The 20,891-nt window shown below is 40.9% G+C and overlaps 7 protein-coding genes across 7 annotated transcripts; 6 read left to right on the forward strand and 1 right to left on the reverse strand.

Moving 5' to 3' along the window:
• Positions 1-1,500: 1,500 nt before the first annotated feature.
• PAS_chr1-4_0511 (Metalloprotease) lies at positions 1,501-4,668 on the forward strand (the record flags this gene model as incomplete). The annotated part of the gene is made up of 1 exon (XM_002490598.1): positions 1,501-4,668. One exon carries the CDS (start codon positions 1,501-1,503, stop codon positions 4,666-4,668), a length of 3,168 nt encoding a protein of 1,055 aa, XP_002490643.1.
• A 136-nt stretch (positions 4,669-4,804) lies between these two features.
• Positions 4,805-7,456, forward strand: PAS_chr1-4_0512 (Hypothetical protein; the record flags this gene model as incomplete). The annotated part of the gene is made up of 1 exon (XM_002490599.1): positions 4,805-7,456. One exon carries the CDS (start codon positions 4,805-4,807, stop codon positions 7,454-7,456), a length of 2,652 nt encoding a protein of 883 aa, XP_002490644.1.
• A 285-nt stretch (positions 7,457-7,741) lies between these two features.
• Positions 7,742-11,825, reverse strand: PAS_chr1-4_0513 (DNA repair protein RAD50; the record flags this gene model as incomplete). The annotated part of the gene is made up of 2 exons (XM_002490600.1): positions 7,742-11,633; positions 11,746-11,825. 2 exons carry the CDS (start codon positions 11,823-11,825, stop codon positions 7,742-7,744), a joined length of 3,972 nt encoding a protein of 1,323 aa, XP_002490645.1.
• Positions 11,826-11,897: 72 nt separating this feature from the next.
• On the forward strand, positions 11,898-14,183 carry PAS_chr1-4_0514 (Essential protein of unknown function; the record flags this gene model as incomplete). Its single annotated transcript, XM_002490601.1, has 1 exon — positions 11,898-14,183. One exon carries the CDS (start codon positions 11,898-11,900, stop codon positions 14,181-14,183), a length of 2,286 nt encoding a protein of 761 aa, XP_002490646.1.
• A 237-nt stretch (positions 14,184-14,420) lies between these two features.
• On the forward strand, positions 14,421-16,316 carry PAS_chr1-4_0515 (Protein involved in nitrosoguanidine (MNNG) resistance; the record flags this gene model as incomplete). The annotated part of the gene is made up of 1 exon (XM_002490602.1): positions 14,421-16,316. The coding sequence occupies one exon, from the start codon at positions 14,421-14,423 to the stop codon at positions 16,314-16,316; it is 1,896 nt and encodes a 631-aa protein (XP_002490647.1).
• A 747-nt stretch (positions 16,317-17,063) lies between these two features.
• PAS_chr1-4_0516 (Putative transcription factor) lies at positions 17,064-18,056 on the forward strand (the record flags this gene model as incomplete). The annotated part of the gene is made up of 1 exon (XM_002490603.1): positions 17,064-18,056. One exon carries the CDS (start codon positions 17,064-17,066, stop codon positions 18,054-18,056), a length of 993 nt encoding a protein of 330 aa, XP_002490648.1.
• A 258-nt stretch (positions 18,057-18,314) lies between these two features.
• On the forward strand, positions 18,315-20,780 carry PAS_chr1-4_0517 (Subunit of both RNase MRP, which cleaves pre-rRNA, and nuclear RNase P; the record flags this gene model as incomplete). The annotated part of the gene is made up of 1 exon (XM_002490604.1): positions 18,315-20,780. The coding sequence occupies one exon, from the start codon at positions 18,315-18,317 to the stop codon at positions 20,778-20,780; it is 2,466 nt and encodes an 821-aa protein (XP_002490649.1).
• Positions 20,781-20,891: the final 111 nt, after the last annotated feature.

Consider the following 20,891-nt stretch of genomic DNA (forward strand, 5'->3'; position numbering starts at 1 on the left):
GTCCAGATATGGCCATTGCAGGTGGAAAGGTCGTGCATAAACTATTGATTGCATCAAGCCGATGAGACTTCTGCAGGTGAGGGAGGAAATAGTGATGGGTAGAAAGACGAGGGGAGCATAGGCAGGAGCAAAAGATGGGAACAAAAGTTAGTAGAATGTGACCTTAGTAGAGTGTGACAATGTTGGCAAGGGACTAGGCCTGCCTTTCCTAAGATTCTATCTTTCGGTTAAGTTGCTCACTGAATGGGGATCTAGATCTTGAGAATCGCGATGGCAGCAATCCTAACAGACGGCGCAAAAATCTGTCAAGACACCCGCGACCAGGCCCTGAACATGGAGGGTCAACTTGCGGAGAGTCAGAGCTAGGCGGAGATGTATTCTACTTGGTAAATCAAGACTTGAGAGCGAGTTTTATTCGTTCAAAGGTTGATACAAATACACAGTAGAACAATGTTTTGTTAAAGTTCAAAATGGAAAAGAAATTAAACTAATCTCGGGAACACTGAAACAGGTTACTGTCCACATTACTTATGAGAGAGGATTGATTTGGTTTTGAAAAAAGAATATGTTAGTATGTAGTTATATATAATATGTGCCAGTTGCTTTAGGAAGAAAATAGTTCAGACATTCAAATAAAATGGCAACAATTTTAAATGGGGTTCATCTTTTAAATTCTCTCAACTCCAATAGGGGTTAAAGTAATAATTCAAAAAGTCAAATTTATTTACAACCGTCTCTTATGGCTACTTTAAAATCCCAAATATCAGATAAGCACTCTCTTTACCAGTTCCAATTCTATTTCATCATATATATAATCATCATATTTTCACAGGCCGTCCCTCAAAGGAAACACACCTTTCTTTTCCCCTTTCGCGTCCTTTCGTCTCATCCAACATCCACGGCCCCGCATCCACATTTCGTCCCGCTCAGTATAACTGACCGCCGCATAAATAGCCGGACAATACTTATTAGCAGGTGAAGTCGGCCTCCTAAACTCCTCATGTCCCTGTTCGGTCTCCGCTGATTCATCGTAAAACGTAATTAGCCTGATTTATTACCATTCATTACCATTGAAGTCAATCACTTCACCTTTTGAATTCACAGCCTAGCCGCTGGTACTTTCTGGTGTCCGCCCGGTCTTTGCCAGCTTTTTTCTCCCGCGTAATATTGCACCTGCCAACCTTTTTACTCCATCAGCTCTGCAACGCCTGTGTTCCCCACTAACTTACTCCACCTTCAGATCCATTCTCATGGATGTATCTAGAAAAGCACGGTTCCTCTTGCAAAACTTCCGTCCGAATTTCAGCTTCATATTCAACCGAAGTAAGTATTGTCAGCTCACCCTATGAGTAATCGTTCCGCCCCGGGGGGTGCAAAGTTCGGTTGGGCCATGAGTTCTCACCTTGTAGGTTGGACATTTGTTTCGCCTCCCTTTCAAACCCGTCCTTCATTACTAACACAGGTCCCATAGCCAGACCCAAGCATTCATTATCTTCAAGTATGACGTATCAGATCTTAACAGAAAACGTCGTCAAACCTGATCTGGATGATCGTTCATACAGAGTCATCGAACTCCCCAATAAACTTAGAGCATTGCTGATTCATGATCCAACTACGGATAAAGCCGCTGCCTCTCTGGATGTGAACGTTGGGAACTTTTATGATCCAAAAGATCTGCCCGGACTCGCCCATTTTTGTGAGCATCTGCTCTTCATGGGTACAGAAAAATACCCTCAAGAGAATGAGTACTCTTCCTATTTATCTTCACATTCAGGCCGTTCAAATGCATACACCTCTTCGCAGGATACAAACTATCATTTTGAGATCGATGCCAACTTCCTAGAGGGCGCTCTGGACAGATTTGCTCAGTTTTTCATTTCTCCCCTATTTTCCAAGAGTTGCAAAGACAGAGAAATCCAAGCCGTGGATAGTGAAAATAAGAAAAACTTACAGAATGACGATTGGAGATTGCATCAACTTGATAAATCTATCACCTCTCTAAAACATCCTTACAATAACTTCAGCACCGGTAACATACAGACTCTGCAGGATATCCCTCAATCTCAGAATATGGATGTTAGAGACGAGCTACTGAAATTTCATGATGCGTACTACTCTGCCAACATCATGAGATTGGTTGTACTGGGGAAAGAAGATCTGGATACTTTGACCAGTTGGACCGTCTCCAAGTTCTCTGCGATTGCCAATTCCGAAGCTTCCAGGCCTTATTTCCCTGATCCTCCCTACACTTCGAAAGAGTTGGGAATTGTGATCAAGGCTAAACCTGTTATGGATAAAAGAGTTCTGGAAATTGCGTTTCCAATACCAGATCAAGCTGAACACTGGGGGTTCAAACCTCAAAGATATTTCTCCCATCTAATCGGGCATGAAAGTAAAGGTTCTTTATTCGAACTATTAAAGACAAAAGGCTGGGCTACCGACCTTTCCAGTGGAGCGGTTAACATATCCAAAGACTACAGCACTTTTCTCATTGAAATTGATCTTACACCTCAAGGGCTATCACGCTACGAGGAGATCATTTATTTAATTTTCCAGTATATCGAACTTCTACGCCAAACAGGCCCTCAAAGGTGGATATTCGAAGAACTGAAAGACGTCAGTTACATGAACTTCAAATTCAGACAAAAAGCTAGAGCAGCCTCCACCGTCTCATCCCTTTCCAGACAGTTACAGAAAGATGATTACATTCCAATGGAAAACATTTTGGATAATTCTGTTTTGAGAGAATGGGATGACAAGTTAATCTCTGATTTTCTTACATATTTAACACCTGACAACTTTAGAATAATGGTAGTAGCGCCAGAATTTGAGGAGTCCGATTTACCTCTTCGTGAGAAATGGTATGGGACTGCGTACAGCGTGATTCCATTTGATCCAAATTTTTTAGATTCTTTGAAAATAGTGGAGTTGCATCCTGAATTACACTTACCCATTGCAAATGAGTTCATACCAAAAAATTTTGAGGTTAGAAAGTTTGATGTCGATGAGCCTTTAAAGACACCAAAATTGATCAAAGATTCTCCAAATTCTCGTATCTGGTTCAAGAAGGATGACCAATTTTGGGTTCCCAAAGGATCAGTGACAATAAAACTGCAATTACCAATCACTCAAGTGTCCGTTTTGAACTATTCGCTGACCACCCTATACACTGCTTTGGTTGAAGACTTTTTGAACGACATTGCCTACGATGCAGCCATCGTTGGCCTTAGATTTACGTTAGATTCTACGACCACAGGGCTACGACTTAAAGTAGAAGGTTATAACGACAAACTGGTCAAGTTTTTGGATACCATTATTGATAAAATTATAGACTTTACTCCCACTCAAGAAAGATACAATGTGATCCGGGAGAAAACCATCAGACAACTCAAAAATTTCCACTATTACCCCCCATTCCAAATTATAAGCCAGTATGGTTCAACTTTATTGAATGACAAGACCTACCTGAACGAGGAGACCATGAAATGCCTAGAAACGGAAATTACTTACGGTAAGCTCGTAAACTTTATTCCTACCATGTACAATGAGCTTTATTCTGAGATTCTGGTTCACGGGAACTTTGAGAGATCACAAGCTTTTGAGATTGGAACTCATTTTAAAGAAAAAATTCACAGGTTGAACAAAGCTATCGATGTCTTGGCTGAATCAGATGTTAAAACAAACAGATCTGTTTTGTTACCAACAAACCAAACATACAGATTCGACCATGAGCTTCCCGATAAGAACAACACCAACTCTTGCACCGATTATTTTATTCAGGTTGGTGAACATGCACAAGATGTAAGATTATACAACTTGTTGGCACTGTTTTCCCAAATAGTTCATGAGCCCTGCTTCAACAGATTACGTACGAATGAACAGTTGGGCTATGTTGTTTTCAGCGGAGTCAGAAAAACCAGAACTACTTGTGGATTCCGTATCTTGGTACAAAGTGAGAGAACTACCGATTACTTGGAATACAGAATTTACGAGTTTCTCAAGAAAGTTGACAGCTACTTGCTTGCTATCTCAGAAGAGGAGTTTAAAGAGCACGTCGATGCCTTGATTTCAAAGAATTTACAAAAACTAAAGAATTTGGGTGAAGAGTATAGCAGATTCTGGAATGAAATAACCATTGGCACTTACGACTTTTTAGCCCATGAAACTAGCGTGAAGTATCTGAAGCAGTTTTCTAAGCAGGATGTCATTGATTTCTACCGTCAACACATCATAAATGAAAAGGCACCAAAACTGATAGTGAACTTGAAGGCTCAATCGCCTTCGCCTCAAACACCATTCAAACTTGTGAACTCGTCTGTTCTCAACTATCTATCTCAGAACGAGATCAAAGTTTCTGTTGAAGACGTGGAAGCTATTTTGACGACTCATAAAGATGAAGAATTCAAGGATAGAAAAGATATCGAGAAGTTGCTCACCAATGATGATTTCAGAGAATTGCTACCCAAAGAAACTGAATTGCAGCCATTTATTGACTATGTCTATGAGATGTTGGTTGAACCTGTTCCAAAGGGTTATCCTACAGGGTCTTTGATTACTCATATTGGATCGTGGAAGGGATCGATGGCTCTTACCCAAGCCGTTCAACCTGTCGTTCCACTCGAGACTTTTCACGACGAAAACACAATTGTTGCCCAGTCGAAACTATGATTGTGGCAATGTTGTACCCAGATTTTATTTATTATCCATAATAATACTACTTATAATTTAACCGCATTCTATTCACCATAGATAAAAGCTTTGACGCGAAGCGATGCCGATGTAAGGATGTATTAGGTAATCGCAAATGGAATTGGTATATTTGTGGTTTGCTTATCTCGTAAGAGCCCTGCTGCTGCTTGACCACATCACTGGTCTCACACTAAGAAAAAGAGTAATGAATGGGCCTCAGTTAGAGTCGCAGAATTACCAAGATGAGAACACTCCATTGCTGCGCCAACATGAACGAAGTGCAGAGGAAGACACGACGAAAAGTCCCCCACTCCTGATCAGATGGTTCAATTCGGTGAAACACTGTATAGCTAGAAATCCTTACAGCTTTGCGGTAGGTTTTGCTTTTCTGGCATTTTTTGGGTTTCATCTGTGGTTGTTTGCTACTAAGGGAAGCAGTTTTTATCAGGAAGCTATGGTCGTAAACTTTCAGCATGTTACACTTGAGGAATTCACTGATAAGGGTATTAAGATATCCTTCAAAGGGTCGCTGTTCTTTGATTACAACATGATCAATAATTCGTATTATCGTCTATATACCATTTTGATGAGCACATTAGTTGGCACAGTAAAGGTCTGTAATCCCAGTGTCTTTGACGTTTTTTTGAAGCTTGGGGATACGAAGTCTGATAAATACCAATTTCATCGTATTTCAAACTTGCAATTACCCGAGACTGTGATTGACTTGACAGATAAAAAGATAAATGACATTGCCATCGAACAATCCGTTGATATTTTTGAGCATCCGATCAACCAATTGGGAAAAGATATACTCAGTTTATGGAGTAATCACAGTCATCCTGATGAGATTTTTTTTACCGCACGAACAAGTGGAAACCTTAACATGGCTACACTGTCACTTCATGTGGGAAATTTCAGTGTTACTCGTGATTTAACGTTGTCCTTTGACACTTCCGATGGTGATTTGGAGGAGTATATGAAGATTGACCAGATATCAATCTCCGACCAATTGGGGTCCTATCAGGTTGAAACATTGGCAACTTTTAGTCCATTAAAATACCCATTAAAAGCATCGATTCCTCATGCTTCCTTTCAAATCAGGATTTGGGATTGTGAAGAAGAAGAACTTGTACCTCTTGCTAATTTGTCGATGGATCAGGTGTTCCTGAAACCTTACGAGGAATTGATGGTTGGTTCCACTTTAACGATCAGTGAGCTGGATTCTAGGTTAACCTCAAATTGCCCGTCTACCAATATTTCGCCATTAAATGAGTTAGTCGTCGACTATTTACGCGGTGCAAAATCGTTAATCTACTTCTGCGGTTCAACTAACACAGAAAACGAGGATATTCCAGAATGGCTTCAGTCAGTACTTGAAGGACTCGTTTTACCATTCGACTCCCGCATTATTTCCCCCCTATTAAAAAAGTTTACTCCAGACTTGGACTCTTTAAACACTACTCTGCAACTCAAAGAGATTGGAATCCATTCAATAGATTCAGATTCCCAACCACATATAAATGCAAAGTTTTATGGTGACGTGACTTTACCAGCTTACACAAATTTATCCAGCCTGAATATATCCGGATTTACATCCTCATTTGATGTTTCACAAGCCCACAAAAGCATTGCGAAGGTGTACATCGAAGAATGGCAGGATAGTTCTACCACTGTTAGTGAAGACGTCCTTTATTTCCAAGGGATAATCAAGGATAGTCTGATTGACATACTTTCCCCAGAAACAATTTCTCATATGATCCAAAAATATTTGAACAATCACTCGCAGACTGTTGATGTTGATGCAACTTTAGGGATTCAAGCACATATTCCAGTATCCGAACAGCGTCTCGAGCTTTCAGACCTTGAAGTACAACTTCCGATCGAATTGGCCGGACCTTCGAAGGATATTGACAGTGTGCTGGATCATTTGAATGTCACGGTTCTCAACATTGACGTCATCTCAACTACCAAGGATTCCATTTTATTGCTGGTAGATGCAGACATACTAAACCCTTTCGCCAGTGGATTCAACCTCGTGAATATTGATCTGGATTTACAACTTGCATACAATGAATCGACACTAGGCCACCTCTCCTTATTTGAGAACATTGAAAGTTCAGGAAGCTCCTGGTTCTCAGCTTCTGCGCTTTTTGACATTGATCCGAATCGATACACAATTGACAATATCCCATCATCAGATGTATCCCCAATAGAGAAACTCGAACAATTGGTCAGCGGATACCTATCTGGCGAGGAAACATTAGTAACCATTGAAGGCCACGATAGAAGTATACCGACTTCACCTTTACTATCTCAAGTTTTGAAAAATTTATCAGTGACATTACCAATTCCACAAATTGTCTACGAAGAACACAAAATCCTATCATCAAACCCAGATTACCAATCTGGTTTTATCCTAGATTCAACGATGCATCTCATGTCATCCGAGATAGAATTTACAGTCTACAATCCAATATCTAACTCTGAAGCATTTGTCTTGATACAGAACGCCAAAGCCTCTTATGAAGGCACTGTATTAGGATATATTGGGAGAGAACAGAGTCTTATCATCCCACCGGGAGTAAGCACAACTCCTCGAATTCCTATCCGATATGCAACTTCCGGAATAGGAGCTGATATTTTAAGGAAAGCTGTGAACGGTGAACTCAAGGTCGACGCGCAGGCCGTTGTCGAGTTTGGTTTACAATCTTTCAAGCTTCAATTGATCTATCATGGTAAGGGCATGAGGAGTAACATTAGATTATAGGGCATTACCCTCCTGTAATCGCGAATAGTAGTATATATATATTTTTCCTCCCGCAAAATATTTCTTCTTCTCTTTAATCAAAAAGTACAAGAGACATTTGCCACGGCGAATTAATGTTAATTGCCAAGTTATGTTCGTTGCCATTTCTGGTCCTAGACCTAAATGATCGTCTCTGAGAAAAATTATTTTCCCATTAGGAAGTTTGAGATTTGAAATGTTGAATCTTGAATGTCGAATAATGGGAAACATTCCGTCTCTATCCTCCTTAGCAAATCTTGATCAACTTTAATCAAAGTTCTTTACCATTGATATCTGAGATTTTTGCCTCTCGTTTCTGCTGATTCTAAAAAAATGATCACAAAACTCTGTAGCATTCATGTGTCTTAAGAAGTGTTCATCGTGAGTAATGACAATTAGTTGAAAGTTCTTTTGAGACATTCTTAGATGAATGATTGAATTGAGTGCCTTGGCAAGACTTTCAATATTCTCTTCATCAAGGTTTGTCGTTGGTTCATCAAGTGCTATCATGCCACACCCAACTCCAAAACATTCAGCCAATGCTAGTCTGATGATAATGCTTGCGAGTACTTTCTGGCCTGCCGAACATCTTCCTCTCATATCCAATTCCACATCTTCTTTCATCATGACTACCCTGTAATTGTAAGATCTATTGCCTTTAACTTGAGTATTCATGTCACTTTTGATCATGATTGTGTCAACATCTGTCCCACTGTACGTTCTCTTCCAAAGTTCGTCAATAATTCTATTAATCTCCTCCATTTTAATGGAATGATACTTCATTACAGCATTGTCCAATCCCTTGGAATAAACCGAGATATCATTTGAAATGAACATTTTAGTTTGCAGTTTCAAGTATTCTTGGTAGTATTCATCTTCGACATGTTCATAATCCCTCTTGATTTCCTCTGTTATGCTCTGAATCTGTTTCTGCAATTGGGACACTTCCCCCATCTTACTACTATGAGCGGAACTTAACCGGGAATAACTTTCTCTAAGAATGGCGGTTTCTTTTTGAAACTCCTGCCTTTTACTAGTTGCGTTCTGCCGATCAAGGGATTCAATACTCTCTTCGATCTGAACGAGCTCCTTGTTTAGGCTTCTTAGATCCAGGTTGAATTTAATGTTTCGTTCTTCGGTATCTGCTTCGCTTAGCTGCTTTTCCAGCACATTGACTTTTTCATGAAGTTTGTTCAACTGACCCTCTGCATCTTTGATGGAGGCTTTCAGGTGTTCACTATTCTTTTCGCATTGCCTCAAAATTGGCTCATCTTCAAGCTCGTACTTGTTGACGAAAGAGTTTAATCGCACCAAGCTATCCTGTACTGTTTTGAACTGTTCCACGTTGCTTTGCAATTGAGTTAAAGTAGAATCTCTTTCCTCTTCAAGAGTTTTCACGTTGTCCTTAAGCTTATTCAATCTGTCTTTGGTCAGTTTCATGGATTCAAGTACAGTTTCTCCCGTTTGTTGAAGTTCGTCTATTCTAGCCTTATTCTCATCAATTCCCTTCTCCAAATTAAGTTTAATCATTAACGATTTCTCAAAATTGCTAATCAATAGACGTTTATCCTTCACATTGCCTTCAAGCATGCTTAACTCTCGATTTGAAAACTCTCTTTGTTCTTTAAGATCATCAGCTTGCCTTCTCAATTCTTTCAATTGAAAGTTTTTACCATTCAAATCCTCCTGAAGTTCAGATAAAGTCTTAGCTGGAACACCATACGCACTCAATTCAGATTCAATGGACTTGTTTTCAACATAATAATGACTCAAATCCTCTTGAAGTTTGCTAATTTCAACTACGTGTTTTCGTAGAGATTCCAGGGAGACTAAATCACTTTCAAGCTGTTCGAGTTCTGAACTTACTCTTGCCAAGTCATCAGAAACAAAAGTCTTCAACTCATTCAACTCGTCATTAGCTGAAGCAATCGAACCTTCTAAGTTCCTAAAATTGCTAATATCATCCCTGATACTCTTCAAGTCATCCAGATCTTGCTTGATTCTATCTTTCTCTTTAGAATAAAGGTCGTCGTTGGCTTTTTCAATATTTTCTGAAATGGTTACCATTACTGGTCCAAGTTCGTCATGATTGAGCTCTCTCTTACACAAAATACAATACTGATGCTCTTTGGCAATCTTTAGTGCTGTTTCGTTAAAGTTTTTGGTGGCCCAATTCAATTTAGAATTTTGCAAAGCAATCTCGTAATCTGATTCCAAGTCTTTGACTATCGATTCGTACTCCTCTATTGGTTCATCTTCAAGAATCGATACAATTCGACTACGACATTCCTGAAGCTGACTTCTACTTTGCTCCAGTTTCTTTTCTAATAAAGACCTATCATGATTACTCTCGTATTCGTTCTGCTTGAATGATGCAACTTCTTTCCTCTTTAAATCAGTATCTTCCTGGCGTTTTTTCAGAACCTCCAGAAACACAGGTAAGCAGTCTTCGGGGTTAAGATCTTCACCAGTGAACTCTTTAAACTGTTCACCATAGCTTTCAACCAATTTTGAAATCGATGAGTTTCCTTTTTTGGTATTCTCCTTGAGTAAGTGTAACTTTGCCAATACTTCACCTTGTCGGTTACTAGTTATTATTTGTTTATTAATCTGGTCCAACTCGTTTTCCAGAACAAGAATTTTATCTTGATTTTGCTTCAGATCGTTATTAATTGATGCCAGTTTGTTTTCTGACCTAAGATCCTCAAGCTGTTTAGTCAGCCTCTCGATATCTTCTTTAGTTTCGTTAAACTCAGACTCGTTCGAATTGATATCATTGATGCTTTTTTGAAGAGCCTGATTTCGTTTCTTCAGACTGTTGATGTCATTTTTCAAATAGGATGATCTTTCTTCTTCCTTTCCAAGTTTACTTTCGGCCTGTCCTATTTCCAAGTTAAGATCGTGAATACGGGTGTCATAGTGTTCTGTTTGTAGATCAAGTTTCTTTTTACAGGTGGAAAAGAGGACCGATGCCTTGGAGGAGGCTTCTTCAATCTCATCTGAACTAATCGTGGTTTCGGAGATAGTCATACCAAGTAGAGACGCATTTTCTTGGATTAGTTGTATTCTTTCCTGAATATAATTTTTATAGGTACTTTCTAAACCTCTAAGTTCTCCTTCCTTTTTAATAGTATCACTGTATTCGTCTCTCAGAGCGTTTAAAGATTCTGAGGCTTCTTTTGCGAGTTGAATTTGCTCATTAACCTTGACTCTTTTTTCGGTCAAAAGTTTGCCGTAATTCGACAGGTTATTCTCCAAGATTTCTGTGCTATCAGGTAGCACTGTCAGAGAACTGAAAAGCCTATCAATCTGTTGTTGAGTACTCTGCTTTTCTGTAGCCAGAAAATCTAACTTTGATAAGACTTTTTCAAAATCTTGATTTGATTTGAATAACTCATCTAACTTTCTAGTGACTTCCTCGACTTGGGTATTCAGATCAATAATTTCAGCGTTGTAATCCTCAACAGTGTTCTGCAGAGCCTCCATTTCCGCCCGCTTCAAGTCGGCCCTTTTCTTGTCATTTTTCAAATGTTCCACATTATTTGTGAGTAGTTTGATATCGACACTCATATCTTTTGTGATGCCTTTAAACCCCTCCAACACCTTGATAAACTTGACAGAATCAAAAATCTCATCAAATTTCTTTTTCAGTGCCATTGGTTCAGAAATTGGCCATAAATTTTCCTCCTGATGGCAAAAAATGACATAGTTCAGCACCGCTTTAGATACACCCAAGTAATTAGGGATTAACGATTCAATCTCCGCGGCTTTTTGCGACACTCGTGTCCTTTCTCCGTTGTTTATCACAGACAATTGATTCTCTAAAGTTTTAAATTGCAAAGACTTGCCGGGTTTTTGTACGACCTGTAAAGTTTTCGTCAGAATCATACTCACTCCACTTATGTTCTGAAATGCCAATTTGACCTGCGCTTTAACTTGGTTATCTCCGGCGATCTTGGGATCGTGAACAAAGGCACCTCCTTTAGAATTGGGCGGCAAATCTCCAGTGGTTGCATACTTCAAGCACTCGATGATGGTTGTCTTCCCAGACCCGTTCTGTCCAACTATTAATGTTAAAGGCTTGCTGAACTGAATTGTCTCCGGAGTGTGAGGGTCAAAAGACCGCACTCCCTGTATGGCCAATTTATAAATTGAAGACCTTTCTGTTAGAGTCAAAGAGCATTGAATAGAGGAATTGAGGTTAAAACTTACATGGCTAGGTCAGTTCAGTAACCGGACTTGGTTCCCTGAGGGTGAATAATTAACTACACGGGGATCCAGGCGCGATATGTTTAGGAGAACGGGAGAGATGAACAACTTTTCCTCCGCGCAGGTCCTTCCAGTTGGCCATCTAAAGCCTCCGCCCAAAGGCCAGACCAGCCGGCTAAAAAAAACAAACTGTCTGATCACTCACTTTGTTTCCATGAACATTAGACCCTGGAAGAGAAACACTTTTTATATAATAAGAAATTTCCACACACAAATGTCTCAACCAGCATGGAATCAGCCTACCCAAAAGGTGGAACGGCCCGTCCTTAAATTATTCAACTCTTTGACAAGGACAAAGGTACCTTTTATTCCCACAAACGCCAATGAGGTGACGTGGTACAGTTGTGGTCCTACAGTCTACGATTCCTCCCACATGGGTCACGCTAGAAACTACGTCACGATTGATATCAATCGTCGTATTTTGCAGGACTTTTTTGGTTATAATATCAAGTTTGTTCAGAATGTCACTGATATTGACGACAAGATTATACTGAAAGCTAGACAGGAATATTTATTCAAAGAGTTTTCGAAAAAGTATTCAGAGATAACCAATGAGCTGAAGCAGTTTGCGTTAGGGAGCTGGAACAGCTATGTTGCTAAGAATCTGACAGATTTCAAGGGTGATTCTTCAAACTTTGAAAGTTGGGCTCAATCCTTAAACATTGCTGAAAAGGCAGTGGACAATCCCAAAATTCCTATGCATATCACTGCTGCAAAAAAGGCACTGAAAACAAGTTCTGATTTGAATGAATATTTAGAAAATATCAAGGATGTTGTTGTGCCGGAGCTGGATAAATTGTATGGATCTACCGTGACAGATCCAGAGATCTTCAAACAGACTTCTTCCTATTGGGAACAGAGATATGATGAAGATATGGAACGTTTGAACATTTTACCAGCTACTGTTACGACTAGAGTATCCGAGTATGTACCTGAAATTGTTGAATTTGTTCAGGGAATTATTGATAGAGGGTATGCCTACGTTACCAAGGATGGATCTGTCTACTTTGACACCACTCAATTCGACACTAATGAGAAACACGATTATGCCAAGCTTCAGCCTTGGAACAAAGCAGACTTGGAGTTGCTAAAAGAGGGCGAAGGCTCTCTTTCTAGCAATGATGGTAAAAGGAACTCTGCTGATTTTGCTTTGTGGAAAAGTTCCAAACCTGGTGAACCATCTTGGAAATCTCCATGGGGGCAAGGAAGGCCAGGATGGCATATTGAATGCTCTGTTATGGCTTCTGACATTACGGGCGAATCAATGGATATTCATTCTGGGGGAATTGATTTGGCATTCCCACACCATGACAACGAGTTGGCTCAAAGTGAAGCCAGGTTTGATTGCAAGCAATGGGTCAACTATTTCTTGCACACAGGCCATTTGCACATTGAAGGCCAGAAGATGAGTAAGTCGTTGAAGAACTTTATTACAATTGATGAAGCTCTCTCCAAATATAGTGCCAGACAGCTTAGATTATGTTTTGCCCTTGTTCAATGGAATAACCAATTGGACTTCAAGGAAAGCTTACTGAACGAGGTAAGATCCATAGAAGCCACCTTCAATAATTTTTTCAACAACGTCAGAGGACTAAACAATGATTACAACTCCAAACTGGCAAGTGGTCAAATTATCTCCAAGAAATTTGGGCCTGCGGAGAAGAATTTGTTGACCAAATTGTCTGAGGTTCAAGCAAAGGTTTATAGTTCATTCTGTGATAACCTATCAACTCCACAAGTGGTAAGGTCTTTATTAGACTTAATCCAAGAATCCAATAATTACATCAGTGCTATTGGGACAGAAATCCGTGTTCAACCTTTACTCCAAACTGCTTTTTACATTACCAGGATATTGAGTGTTCTTGGATTTCAGAATAGACCAGACAACCTTGGATGGATCAATGAGGACCAACAAGATGGCCAAGGCTCCAATAGGGAAGACACTGTTTTGCCATTTGTTCAGGCTTTGAGTTCTTTCCGAGACTTTGTAAGAAAATCTGCCATTAGTAAGGATGATTACAAGGTCTTTTTGGATGCCACTGACAAAATCAGAGACGTTGACTTGCTGAAATTGGGAGTCGTTCTTGACGATCGTAATGGTCAGAATGCCCTGATCAAGTTTATCACTGAAGCTGAAAAGCAAGAACTTATCAGACAACAGGAGGAGAAGGAGATCCAAGCTCAAGAGAAATTACAAAAGAAATTGCAACAAATCAAACTAAAAGAGGCAAAGGAGAACGAGAGAAGAGAGAAAGCCAAGCTGTCCCCCCTTGAAATGTTCAAACAGGGAGATTACGCTTCCTTGTACACCGCATGGGATGACAATGGTTTACCTATCAAGGATGCCCAGGGTAACGAGGTAACGAAAAGCGCACGTAAGAAACTGACGAAGCTTCAGGATCAGCAAAGGAAACTTCATGAAGAGTTCAACGGTCATTAGGTCGGGTTGTATAGTCAAAATAGAGATGTAAATGAGTAGGTAGATAAACGGTCGCCCGCGGCTGAAGCATTTCCCCACGGGAGTTGGTCGGATGGCCGACAGATAATTCTCCGCGGCTCACCGACTCCTATACTGATCGCGAGATGACTACTGTTGGCGAGATTCTTTTCGATAAGCCCTCAAAAGCCATAAAAGCCGGAGTAGTTCACTTAGTTCATCCAGTTTTATAGAGAACACATGTCAGATGATTCCTTGCACTCGCTAGAGACGAGTGAGAGCACCGAAAAGAATGAAGTGAAAGAAACTGAGACTACTCAATCGAGTATGGTGCGACCTTACATGGGACAGAATTCCCAAGATGACGAAAACGATGAAAATAACGATACTGTCGATGAGATAGGTCAATTTCAGAGAAACGTAAGAAGTAATTCCAATTTAAAACCTAGAAGTCGGAAAAATAGCATTAGAGGCTTATTTGAAAGACGTCCAAGTGTGCTCACTAATCCAAGTATCGACAGCCAGGAAGTGGAATATGGCAAGCTGACAAAACAGTACTCCCACCAGGACTTCTTTTCTGATGATCTTCTGGGAGGATCTCAAATAACAAGGGTTATGACGGAGAATAGTGGTCCTGGATCCAGAATAAGAGGTCCAGGTGATCTAGAGAGCAACAAATTGAAAGAGATTGAGTCCTCCCTGACTGACGACGATGATGAGAAGTCCCTAGGCAGTTGCAAATCAATACACAGGCAACCAAGTTGGGTTCCAGCTGAACTGGAGAGGATAACCACATCAATCAGGTCCACTATATCTGCGAGAGCGAGAAAAGTTGGATTCTTCAGTGATGAGTTCCGCAAAACTCGGTCCTACATGGTTGTGCATTTTGCGCTGGTATATCTGGTAATGGTACTTTTTGTCATGGGAATATTTTCCGTCTACTGGGGTTCACTATATGAGAGAGACTCCAGACTGAAAAACCTCAAATTTCTCATTATTGGTGACGAAATAGGCGATGAAAGCTTACTGACCGATACTGTACTTCAAGCAAGTGAAACCCCAGAGCTACAAGCAAAAGGAACGTGGATATACCTGAATTCTGCTGAAATTCCTTCACAGTACACTAACGTAACTGAATTTGCCATACATGAGGTACACAGACAGAAATACTGGGCCGCTATACTTGTCACCAGAAACAGCACAGCTAACATCCGCCAAGCATTCGAAACGGCGAACAGTAGCTTCACTAATGAGGGCCTAATATATTTGATTTACGAATCAGGCAGAGATTTGACTGGTTTTGGAGCATACGTTATGCCGTCGCTCAATGCACTGGAAGTCGAAGTACTGAGCATGCAAGGTGATGGAGTTTACGGACCAATCATAAATAGTCTCAGTCCAGATCAGACATTAGAGGTTGCTGCAAATACGACATTAGCCAGTCAATCATTATCATTTACAAAGATAGATTATCGACCAGTGACTGCGCCAGTTACTCAGGCACCACAGCAAATTGGATTAATTTATCTCAGCATTCTGTCTTTCTTCCAGTTTAATTTCCTTGGACCTATACATGCAAAGGTATCTCAGGATTTAAGGCGATGGCATTTTGTCCTCTACAGAATGATAGCATCTCAGATATCATTTCTAGTACTGTCGTTAGCATTTACGTTGGTTAGTGTAGCATTTCAGGTAGATTTTTCCAGGGGATGGTCTCATGGGGGAATTGCAGTGGCATGGATGTTTTCATACTTAACGATGGCAGCTGCTGGAGGCTATAACGAAAATATGGCCCTTTATGCTTTTGCAACTTATCCACCCCTGGTAGGATTTGGAATGTTGGGGTTCGTGATTGTGAATGTGGCTCCAACGTTTGCACCGTTAGAGCTCTCACCCGGCTTTTACCAATACGGAAAAGCAATGCCTCTCTACAATGGGTTCCAACTCTTAAGGACGGTACTCTTTGGGACTACCAAGAAGCACATTGGATTGAACATTGGGGTACTCTTCGCATGGATTATCGCGATGAATGCATTATTACCATTTAGTTTAAGCTTCTTTGCGAAGAAGAAGTCACAAGAGGCAACTGCGGCTAAAGAAGCGGCACAAGCTGAAGCGGCACAAGCTGCCAAATAAAAAAACTCGGAAATAGTTTGATTAGCACACATGACCTTGTCTCCATGTTCAGCCGTACTCTTGGTGTTAACCTGGTGGAGTACTAAAAATAAAGTTCGGTCCACCCCGGCTAAATCCTCAAATCGGGAGGCCGCTTGCGCTGCTCCGGAGGTCCCTGCCGTGTGGCCGTATACCCCATGATTAAAAAAGAAAAATCTGCCTAGAACGTTTTCTTTGCGCGCTGCTTACGGCGGCTCGGAGTAGGCTATAGCAATTTGCCCTTAATCATATGCGAAAAGAAAGGGGTGTGTGAGTGATAGCAGGGTGCGGTTTTAATGGGTTACCGCCAACTGGGAGAAAACGAAAATTAGAGTGGCACATAAGTGACACACTGTTAATCCTAATAGAGCCAAGTGTTGCACTTTCCTTGGTGACGGTTAGATCGTTACTTTGAACCAAAAATCTTTCGTTGCATAACTCTTCCCCCCACGAAATTGACAGATTTAGTGGATTAAGTTTTCCCGAACACCCCTCATCCGTGCTTCCGCACCCCAATACAGTTAACTCCACCCTCGCTTTTTTTCCCCGGATAATGTAAACACCGTTACCCCCACGTTATATTATATAGATGGTTGTAACCAGTAATTTTTTTTCCTGCCCCAAATAGACTAGTAGGAGTCATTCTCTAACCGATTGGAGTTTATTTGACTTGATATAAATAAAAAAACGTTTTCCCCAACTCGGACATTGTTGTGCCAGAACACTAATATGTCCGCCTCTCAATTTATGAAACTACCCTCATTGCAGCCTTCTTCGGAGCAGAATGCTTTACCTCCGTTGAGAAGTTTGGCTGCTGGATTATTTCCAACGAGGCTGATGTCTGAGAACTCTTTATCAATGCAACACAACAGTTCAGCGTTCCTGGATTCGTATTCACTTTCTCGGGGGTCGTTGTCACCGCCCATGTCGCAGGGTCTAGAGTCCATCGGAAGACGATCTTTGCCAAGTCTTCCAACGTTTTCGTTTGGAGACGTTCGCAACAACTCACTAACGTCTACGTCGTCCCGAGCTTCTTCCCTCAGTGGAGACGACGTTGAATCCACCCCATCAGTGCCAAATTCTCCAGGATCTATACATGCCCCTGGGTCGATTAGTTCCTTGCGGGGAAAAAGGCGTCAGAGAAGTGGACCATCGTGTGATGCTTGTCGCGTGAGGAAAGTCAAATGTGATGCAGAGATAATCATATCTGATTACCAGGACTTGAGTATAGATGAGAAGCTCATGTTCGATAAGAACACACAGGATAACCAGACGTTTCAGCTGAGCAACGGGTTCACCATCCTGAAGACTTTGGTCAACATCAAATCTTCGAGGGATGAGAAGTACATCAAGTATAGATCTTGTACTGCTTGTAACAACAGAACTTTGAAATGCTGTTTCTCCAAAGGCTTCACGAGGAACGATATTGTCAAGTACAACAAGTTCAAATCGGAGTCCTCTGATGAAGAGTGCTCCGTCGCTAAGAGGGCCAAAACAGCACAAACAACCCCTCCTCCGTCGACTAACTTCGACAGCAGCAGCTCCTCTTTGTCTCCAAAGTCGACTCTTACGGCACCCTCGTCGGTAACTCCGCCACTGCTGCCAGCAAGACGATCGTCTTGTCTTAATTGTCGATCCAAGAAGATCAAGTGCGCACGACTAGAAGACTCTGAGCGATGTACACATTGCGATAAAAAGGATCTGTGTTGCAGCTTTGAATGAATGGAGCATTTTGGTGTTTAAACTTGTGGGGCCTCTGGTTAGGTTTGATATATTAATTGGTACTGATACGATATGATAGGATAATGATATAATGAAATGACGATTACTGAATACAAAATCTCGACCGTAGTGGGCCTCCTTCTAGGTTGATCTTTGGGGAAGACTTTTTTCGCGTCTAGATAATTTTTCCTTTGCAATATATTTCATACGTTTATTGCAGAGCTAATAGCCCTTTCTACGCTATTAACGGTCGCTTCTATGAGTAGTAAGACAGAGCATAAGCGCCGTAAACTTTACAAGTCACGGATCATACGAACTGAGTTGCAGGATCCTTCTTTTAAAGATGAACGACTGAATGTTGAGGAGTTCCTGAAAAGTAGGGAATTCGAAGTGAATCAGCTTCAAATGGCACAATTAAAGTCAAAAAAGAACTCTTCCACAAGATGCTTCCAAAGTCTACCTAGAAGTATGCGTCGTCGAACTGCCTCCCATAATATTAAACGGGTTCCCAGAAGACTGCGTCCCAGAATGATTAGAGAGATGACATCAAATAATGGGTCAATTCTCTCCAAAAAACCCAAACACAGTCGGGGAAGGGAACTCTATAAGCTAAAAAGGCTTCATCGTCTACTCAAACTGGCTACTGTAGCAAAGAGTAAGGGAAAACCACTGGATCTGCCTACTGGAATTGACTTGAAGGAAAAATTAAGGATAGTGAGATCCCATATCGCTGAGCTCCAAAATGCCAAAGATGCTGAGGTGCAAACTTATGACAACATGCATTTAAAGTTTATCAAACTTCACCAGCAATCCTTAAACAACAAACTAGGATCAATGGATAACACGGCAGTTAACGAACTTGCCGTGTTCAAACCACATGCTCTGAAATACTCAAATAGACAAAAGAAATTCAAATGGCTACCAACTCATGTATGGCATGCTAAACGAGCCCATATGGTCAAGAGGTGGGGATTTAACATTGCTCTTCAACCAAGCCAGAAATGCTATAGAGCTACACATAGAAACTACCTGCATTCACACTGCATTGCTTGGGATACTTCCTACATCGGCACCATCATTTTGCATCACTCCACGTCCCTAACACCTTTGATTCACTTAGTAGGTCAATTGACAAAAAATGAAGCTGTTAAACCCAAGTTTCTCAAAAATCATAAAATCTGGGAAGGAATCATATATCATGAAAATAACAGCATTGGCCAGTCACAGATTATCTGGCAGGATTTGCCTAATGTCAAACAATGTATACTGAGAGTCCATCCTTCCCTTTACGAGTCATTTTTCAAACTGCTTCTCAAGCTATCCCCAAAAGATGTCACAGTTTTTGATTGTAGATACAGTTTGGCCTCATTTCAAGTTACTGGTCCTGCCGCTTTGACAGCATTGGGCGCAGTTATGAAAACGGCTGATAATAATGAAAATTGGAAACAACTTTGTTCTTTTAGGGATAACTCAATGGTCCCCACAGGTTCATCCATTTCGTTCTATATCAATGACCCCAGATATCTCAATAAACCACACAAATACCATCATAATATTAGAGAGGATGAGTTGGACCTAATCATTGCTATCAAAGAAGGAAAAGTATTTGACTCTGGGAGCTTTGAAGATTTATTTACCTATCAAGGAAGAATCAAGTCTTACAAGAATCAACCCTCGCTCAAGGACCTGGATCTCAGGCGCAACATCATTGTGAACAACGATAATGTGGACAACTTAGGGAAGACCCTTCCAAGAAACCCCGACGATCCACTGGTACCTATTCATTTGAGCAAGTTAGAGAATGGATACTACCAAGTGATTGTCCCCTGGTATTGGAATTTGCCTGTTTGGTATAAACTCATGAGGTTCCCAGAAGTCAGATACGGAGGCCTTCGTCAGATGCACCAGTTGAACCTAGAGACTAACCGACCCACCTACCCCTTTGATTATCCTTTCTGGTACCACGGATTTTTGTCGTCTTTTATTCAAGGACAAGAGTTTCAGAAGAAATGGGAACTTCGACCAAAGGGGAAGCGGTTGAACTATAGTAAGCTGAAAATTCATAATTTACCTGGAGAGTTACTTGGGGAACTAGGCGATCCATTTGTGAGTGACTGGAGGTACTTACAAGTTCTTCAATATGCATTAAAAGTGCATAAGGAATGTGTTCACCTGGATCCTTCATCGTTTGATGTTTCGAATTGGACCACTCTTGGCCATAGGTGTCTCAAACAGCTACAGGATGTATATGAATGCGTTAGAGACGTCCAAAGGCAAGATTCGGAGTTTGAGAATGCAGATGAAGAGAAGATACTTCCAATTCCCGTTAAGTATAAAGGAGAATATCAGTTTGACCCCACAAAGATCGATAAAGTCAGCGTTGTTATCCGTGATGAAATCCCTAAACTACCAGTAACGCTGATTTCAGTGGAAATTGAAGGTACTGGTCACATTGCGACCAATGCCAGACTATATCAGGTACCCAGCCATGACTGGCAGAGTTGGTTGGAGAATAACGACCAAAAACCCGTACGAGCTAAGTATTTGGTCGGCTTCATCACTACGGGAACCATAAACTTGGCAACCGGTAAACACACCGGGATTGGCTGCATGAGTCACGAAGTGAACCAATTACTCAATAAGGAGAAACACCACCATCTCTTGCTAAGAAACGTTGGGGAAGTTACCTTCAGACTGGTCAAATTTCAGGACATCCCTCTATAAATATCTTTATAGCTAACTGCATTAATCATCACACGACCGACTGTACTATAAAACCTGGAATGTCCGCAATTTTTCAGACTTCATACTTACCTCGAGACGTCATCGGAGATC

This window comes from Komagataella phaffii, chromosome 1, assembly GCF_000027005.1.
Source record: "Komagataella phaffii GS115 chromosome 1, complete sequence".
Taxonomy (NCBI): Eukaryota; Fungi; Ascomycota; class Pichiomycetes; order Pichiales; family Pichiaceae; genus Komagataella; species Komagataella phaffii.